At 42.9% G+C, this 8,108-nt stretch overlaps 1 protein-coding gene across 1 annotated transcript; it reads right to left on the minus strand.

Annotated features, from left to right (window-relative positions):
* Positions 1-2,749: 2,749 nt before the first annotated feature.
* Positions 2,750-7,600, minus strand: LOC146581792 (uncharacterized). The gene is made up of 11 exons (XM_085247441.1): positions 7,507-7,600; positions 7,212-7,346; positions 6,832-6,980; positions 6,036-6,172; positions 5,849-5,942; positions 5,590-5,713; positions 5,254-5,471; positions 4,990-5,173; positions 4,628-4,752; positions 4,361-4,456; positions 2,750-3,006 (listed from the first exon to the last, which is right to left on the minus strand). The coding sequence occupies exons 1-11, from the start codon at positions 7,598-7,600 to the stop codon at positions 2,767-2,769; spliced, it is 1,596 nt and encodes a 531-aa protein (XP_085103567.1). The 3' UTR covers positions 2,750-2,766.
* Between the last annotated feature and the right edge of the window lie 508 nt (positions 7,601-8,108).

The following is an 8,108-nucleotide window of genomic DNA, read 5'->3' on the forward strand; positions in this document are numbered from 1 at the left end:
CAACCACAAGCTTAATGTAGATTACTTTTAACAACTATCCACCTCAATTAAATCTATGGTCTGGCACACAGGCTGTTGTCGATCAGGGCAAGCTAAAGAGTTAACATTTTGTGTCAGCAAGGGGTGGGGGGAAAGCCATCCACCAGAGCATATCTCAAGTGCTACTGATGTGGGCTGGCCCTGTCCACACACTCCTGGCTGCTTAGGAAACCATGATAACAACAGCAGTCGGTGTCACAGACCACGTGTTCTACTCCGCACACACTCACACAACAACAACAACAACAAATATCCTCACTCACAACCAACAAAAATTAGGCCTATTGTCTCAACGCAGTCTCACACAGTGACCGCGTGCTCTGCCGCACACAGTGGCAAAGACTTACAACGCAGTCTCACACAGTGACCGCGTGCTCTGCCGCACACAGTGGCAAAGACTTACAACGCAGTCTCACACAGTGACCGCGTGCTCTGCCGCACACAGTGGCAAAGACTTACAACGCAGTCTCACACAGTGACCGCGTGCTCTGTCGCACACAGTGGCAAAGACTTACAACGCAGTCTCACACAGTGACCGCGTGCTCTGCCGCACACAGTGGCAAAGACTTACAATGCAGTCTCACACAGTGACCGCGTGCTCTGCCGCACACAGTGGCAAAGACTTAAACTTACTTGGCGTTGCTTAGCGTGTAATATCAGCCTCGAATCCCGCCGATCGCCATTCATCGAGGAGAAAAGACAGACAGCGAATCCACAGGAACTTCCTGGCTGACGTCAGTCTTTCAGCGTGCCTCTTCTCCCCTCGGTAAATGCGATTCCAGGGCTCCGGCATCGAAGGACCAATTAATGATAGGTTTGTAGCTTGAATCTATCCGCTGGAACGTTGAAGACAATATAATTACACTGCAAAGCAAGACACAAGTAGGCAAAGTTCTTCATGTTACTCGTGCACGGGAGAGAACCGGACAGGCGCCGTTCCTTCACTTGACCCCAGTTGCTCTCGTCCGTTCTCCCGTACCACTGTTCTTTTATTGAGGTTACATGAATATGCATAAGTTCATTAACATATGACGTCTACATACACACAAAGAGTACCTTGCCTGTGTGTGTGTGTGTGTGTGTGTGTGTGTGTGTGTGTGTGGACTGCTGATCAAAGGGTCAAACATCCTTGGTCAGGAAGAGGGTAGCCTCCCCCTCACCCTAGATGGTTCATCCTAGATAACACGGTGAGGAAGTCCTGCAGTTCATCTAAACAAAGAGCACTTAGACTAGAACAGACGCAACTACGTTAATCCTACCATAAAACAATAAGACACGGTATGACCTCTCATGCTCCCAAAGTGCTGTCTAATACACACAAAGTTTGTAGACTATCAAGGATCAAAACCTCTACCAATCTACAACTAATTACAAAACTCTAAGCATATATAAGTAAATATTTCTAAGCATAAATGACAATCAACAATACAAACCTAACAAGGGACACCGGCCTCGTCTTCCCTTCTAGAAGTGCATGCTTAAATGAAGATGAATAAAGATGAATAAAAGTTTTGTGAAAATGACTACTGAGTCCGGTGCCATCTCTGGATGCTCGAGGAATAAAAAGAACCGGGGTAAAACTGATTTCTCAACACTTTCCAGTTTTTTGACATCATTTATCAGTGGTTCCAGTATAACATCAAAACCATACTTTTGCAGATCTGGTGTGTGGATAAGTGACACTAAATGAATGTTCATCAAAATGGAATTAAATTTTGGGGGCAAGTTTCTTATAACAAAATAAATGCAGCCAATTTTGTGAATTCCGCGCTTAGAGCCAAGAGGATTGGCTGTTTCCAAATCATCATAGTATAGCTGAATTTGTAATGCATGCCTTTTGGCTGAAAACAAAAGGTGAGTTTTAAAGTAACTTCCATCACAAAAGTCATGATAAGCATCAGGCTCTGAGCTACACTCTCTCTGCAGGAAAACACAGATCTCTGGATTTCTAAACATGAACTTCAAAGACTCCAAAATAGGTACATATATAAAATTATCCTTCACAGGTACTTGATCATAAGTACCAGACTTCTGATTTCGCCTGATGTCATACCTCACTCCAAGTGTTATTCCTCTAGGTTCTACAACGCCCCATTTTAGATTGAAGTATTTATTTCGTTTCCATTCTGTGTTCAGATTGGTGAAAGGGTTTTCAAAATTTTCAAAACATTCATTTGTTAAAGATATGCTGGAGTCCTTTGTGGGTAACGCAGAAAGAATGGCCTGCTTTGCTTCTGAGCGAAGCTCACTTGTTAATTCCTCCAAATCGCCTACAAGTGAGGATACTAAACTGTTAGAAAGGCCACTACCCTGCAGTTTGGCCACAATGGATGCACACATTTCTTTGGATGAATCCCTTGTAAGTACTGAATCAATGCTCACTGGAACACTGGAAGAACTAGACTCTGGAAGAACACTGGGAGAACTGTGAGGAAGATTTGAGGAATTAAACTGGTCCTCCAAAGCAGGTGAAACTGTGTCATTAGAAAAACAAGCAATGGCTGAAGTTCGATCATTTTGGTCAACATTGCTGTGAAAACTACTGAGGTGCTTCCTAAAGCCTGCATAAGTTTGGAGCTGAATCCTGCAGCCTGGCTGCCAACAAAATAACTTAAACTTAGGTCCAGGATAATAACCATGTTCACCTCTTAAATGTGAAATCAGCTGCTGACTGATGGGATAAGCTCTCTTGCACAAAAAACATGTCAGCATTTTAATGATTTTTACTTAGGTTGTGAGAAGAATTTCCTGGTTAAGGATTTTGGCTCTCAGGTCACGAACTCTTGGGGACTCCTTCATTTTCCCCATATCAATATTGTATACTGTTGTCTGCAGAAATGTGTAGAAATTCACAAGTGCAGCATCATAAGACACATTGAACACAAAATGAGCTTTAAAAAGCTCATCAAATGCCCCAAGGGAGTGGCTGGCCTGGCAGGGGATGAGACGCTTGTCTATGGCAACATACACTCAACAAAAATATAAACGCAACACCTTTGTTACTGCTCCCATTCCCCATGGGATGGATGTAGAGACCTAAAATTCATTCCAGATACACAATATAACCATCCCTCCCAAACAGTGGTCACAAATCAGTCCAAATGTGTGGTAGTGGGCACATCTGCTATATTGAGATAATCCATCCCACCTCACAGGTGTGCCACATCAGGATGCTGATCTGACATCATGAGTAGTGCACAGGTGTACCTCAGACTGCCCACAACAAAAGGCCACCCTGGAATGTGCAGTTTTTTGCGCTATTGGGGGTCTGGGGACCCAGAACCGGTCAGTATCTGGTGTGACCACCATTTGCCTCATGCAGTGCAACACATCGTCGCATGGAGTCTATCAGATTGTCAATTGTGGCCTGTGGAATGTTGGTCCACTCCACTTCAATGGCTGTGCGAGGTTGTTGGATATTCGTGGGAACTGGTACATGCTGTCGTATACGCCGGTCAAGCACATCCCGAACATGCTCAATGGGTGACATGTCCGGTGAGTATGCTGGCCATGCAAGAACTGGGACATTCTCAGCTGCCATCTGCCCTGAACAATGTGAACCATGATTCATCCGTGAAGCGCACACCTCTCCAACGTGCCAGATGCCATTGAATGTGAGCATTTGCCCACACAAGTCTGTTACGGCGACGAGCTGGAGTCAGGTCAAGACCCCGATGAGGACGACGGGCATGCAGTTGAGCGTCCCTGAGACGGTTTCTGACAGTTTGTGCAGAAATTGTTTGGTTGTGCAAACCAATTGTTCCAGCAGCTGTCTGGGTGGCTGGTCTCAGACGATCTTGGAGGTGAACCTGCTGGATGTGGAGGTCCTGGGCTGGTGTGGTTACACGAGGTCTGCGGTTGTGAGGCCGGTTGGATGTGCTGCCATATTCTCTGAAATGCCTGTGGAGACGGCTTATGGTTGAGAAATGAACATTCAATGCACGGGCGACAGATCTGGTTGACATTCCTGCTGTCAGCATGCCAATTGCACGCTCCCTCATTGCTTGTGGCATCTGTGGCATTTTGCTGTGAGACAAAACTGCACATTCCAGGGTGGCCTTTTGTTGTGGGCAGTCTGAGGTACACCTGTGCACTACTCATGATGTCAGATCAGCATCCTGATGTGGCACACCTGTGAGGTGGGATGGATTATCTCAATATAGCAGATGTGCCCACTACCACACATTTGGACTGATTTGTGACCACTGTTTGGGAGGGATGGTTATATTGTGTATCTGGAATGAATTTTAGGTCTCTACGTCCATCCCATGGGAATGGGAGCAGTAACAAAGGTGTTGCGTTTATATTTTTGTTGAGTGTAGAAGCTGTCGACCTTCCTCTTCTGGTGCCCAACAGGCAGGAGGTATGGCTGCTGACTCTGCTGATTCTGGAGATGCTCTTCCAAACTGCAGCAAGACTGGAGTTGAGACAAAGATACTGAGCATTTGACACAGGAGCAAGTCAGAGATAATAGCATCACAGAAATGAGTATGTAAACCTCCTTTGTAAGCTCAACTGTAATTTGTTTCATTCACCTCTTAACCAGTGACATGACAACTTATGATAAAAACTATAAATATTAAATTACCTTATGAAAGACTACAAGTCTCTCAACAGCATCAGAGGCGCTGATTTTTTGATACTTTGGTCCTCCTGGAGGTGGCAGAAGGAAATGTAACAGTAACAACTGGGAGGCCATGTCTTGGTCAAAGGCTGCGGCCAAAGAGTCACAAGAATCAATTGACAGCAAATCTTTCAAATACAACTTTTAAGGAGAACTAGAAAAGCACTTCCTAAGAAAGTTGAAATGTGCTGTCATAAACATTAAACTAACAGCTAAAGAAAACTGATGAAGCAAAGCTAACAGGTGAATGAATTGGTATTTATTAATAGAATCCTGATGCTATTGAACTTTAACTGCTTATAGCAAATCATATTTAACAAACTCACTTGCTGCCTCATCAAGATCACTTCCTGGTGGACTCTCTGCTGACTGCACCAATTGACGCAACTCTACTGTTGAGGTGAGCTGCTTGGCCTCTTTGATGATTTGATACCTAAAGATTGGATCCCATTTCTGAAGCAGCCTGGTAGATATCTCATCATCAAACAGGAGAGTGAAGTCTTGATTCACCTTTAAGAAAGAAAATCTACTACTGCCACATTCATCTTGAAATTTAAAGTGATATTAAAAATTCCACTGAATATTCTCACCAATCCTTTTGTATCCAAGAATCTTGGAAAGATAGACAGGATATCAAGACCTTTGTCAGGATCATTGATGAGCTTCTGACGATGCTGAAAGGTCTTTCTCATCTTCTGGAAAATCAAGGAAGTGTCATATGTATGGTTCAGCAAAGAGATGGCCTCCTGGCAAGCATCTCCATCAAGCTGCATGTCGACATTAATGGGCCTTTGGTAATTTGGGCCCCCTGAAGAAAAACATACAAACATAAAAGCATAGGTGCTGAGCAGATAGGTAAATGAAAACAAAATAGTATATAATGTAAATGAGAACATTATCTAGTTTGTGGACACTTAATTTCTTACCTCCTTCTTGAGCAAAGCCAGTGGAGCTACTTGGTGGTGCAGATCCTCTTCTAGTCTTTCTCTGTATCGTTTTCAAACGCCAAGAAATGTATCCAGTGCTGCTTGCAGCATCATAGAAGTGTTCCTAAAATGTAAATACATTCAAAAATAATGTGTTGTCAATCTGAAAATTTTCAGAACTTAAATGTCAACGCACACAAATCCCAATGATGCACAGCATGAAAATTATGTAAACAAAGTGCATTAATAGTGACTATACATAGCCTTTCTTGGAGTATGGGTCTTTCAGGGATGGGAACAATGTCACTACCCCTAGCGCGTACTGTTCTCTAACAGCTTTGGTGGGGAGGTGCCTGAAAAACGATTTTAAATTAGCATGCTTAAGTAATGGCAAAATAGTAACTTGTATTTAAAAAAAAAAAAATGCACCAATAGAACACACATACCCATGGCAATCAATCATGTGAGCCACTATTATATTGACCATTTTTCTTCTGGTAGCATCTGTTAGAGTTTGTGTTGTGTGATATTCCTGGAGAACCTCTTCACCACCTGAATTGGTTCCAAGTACACCTTCAATTAACTTGAGAAAAAAAAGAGGCAAAAAGTGAGGAATAGCTTTTCTACATATTAAGAATAATGAAGTAGAAAAAAAACTATGAGAACTGAGTTTTGTCACTGTCATGATCCTGGGTCCTTTTGACCCAGCGTTTTGTGTTTTCTCTTCGCGATTTTGGTTCTGTTCTTCCTCTGGTTAGTGTTTACTCTGTTCTGCCCGTGTGTTCCTGTATCTAGTCCGCGTTTCTTAGTTTGTGTCCTTTCATGTGTAAGTTCCTGTTTTATTGTGAAGGTCTGTGTCTTATGTGAGTGTTTTCAGTTTGCCTCCCTAGTCTCGTCATGTTAATTACTCCCAGCTGTGTTCCCACCTGTATGTAATCCCCCTGTGTTCTCTGAGTGTATTTTAGTTGTGTCTTCTGTCATAGTAGTGGCTGGTTCGTCTGTGTTGTTTCCCCTCGGTCTCCCTGCGTCTCCCCGTATGTATTTCTCCGGACCTCCCTGCATCCTCATTCTGGTTTGTCTTATTAGTTTACCCAGTTTAGGTTTCCGGTTTCATGTTTTGTCGCCACCGCTGTTTGTACTTACACCCCTGTAAATAAACACTCACCTGCACCAGAGCTGCCGCCTTTTGGGTCCTTACTACAAATCCACACGGCTTGCCCCGCAAACCGTGACAGTCACAACCTTTTTAGCAGATGCTGCATCAACAGTACCCTCAACTCTTGTTTTCTTCCTGGGACCCTCATCTAGAAGTATAGTTGATGTACTTGCATTTGAGCTGAAGCTTGAATCAGAACAATCAGATGCAGAAGACAAGGAGCAATCAGAAAATTCTAAAAGGAAAAAACAACATTATTCTGTAAGGTGTAGAAAAAAAATCTGGCTGTGGATTTTTAACTAACAAGGCAACATCACACTGCAGACCTGACTCATTTAAATTAACTGATCTCAATGTTCAAACAGCTGATTGGTCAAATTGTGTGCTCCTGATTATTTGGAACAACCAGCAGCCACACAGCCCTTCCCCATGTCTGGTGTTGAGCTTGCCCCTTTAAATTTCTCACCATCACTTGAGAAAACTGTTAGGACCACAGTGCCTTGGCTGATAAGGTCACTGAAAATCACTTCATCAACTTCTGTCCCTGTTGCATCTTTGTACACTACTTTTGCATCAGGTGGCAGGCAGAATCTCTCGATGACTGGAAAAGATAAGATATATCTGAGTGCACCTTTTAAGTAAACTGTTCTTGCCTCACATTCACTAAAGTGATACACCACTGTATGATTCAAGAGACTTGGCGAAACGCCCTACAAAAAATTCTGTCCCCCCAACTAAAATTAGGTAAGATATAAACAAACCTTTTTCATGAAACTGCATAAACTCAAACCGCCCATCAACCTCTTCCAACTTCACATACTTCTGCTGTTGGCAGTATCGAACCTGGACCAGCATTTTACTGAGACAAAATAATAACAAAAATGGTACACTAGTAAGTATTTGACATTTAGAGCAATTCAAGCAAAAATGATTAAAACACTGACATATACCGTACATGGTGATTAATACTGACCATGCGTTTGAATTTCACTGCAATAACATTTAATGTTATCAAATAAACCTGTGTCTGTCCATGCAGGAGTCCAATTGATACGCAACACAATACAAAATACATGTTAATCTATGGTGTATTTTACACCAGACACGGAGTGCTACGAAGCGATTGTTTCGGTATCCCGCAGGAAGTTACACCAAGACACACGAGACAATCCAGGCAATTTTGAAGATAAAAGCTATTCTCCAAAATAAAATACTGCGATTGACAAATGCGATCAGATTCGTGTATGAAAAGAGACAATAGAGATGAAAATAAACACATCGCAAAGGAGGGGACAGCCTAACTGACTATGTTTGGGGCGGGTGTCTCAAAGGGAGAAGAGAGTGAGACAGAGAGAGACAGATT

The sequence above is a fragment of the Mchenga conophoros genome, linkage group LG2, assembly GCF_057382185.1.
Source record: "Mchenga conophoros isolate Kocher_MC1m ecotype Shallow Benthic linkage group LG2, M_conophoros_male_GT1.1, whole genome shotgun sequence".
NCBI classification, from domain to species: domain Eukaryota; kingdom Metazoa; phylum Chordata; class Actinopteri; order Cichliformes; family Cichlidae; genus Mchenga; species Mchenga conophoros.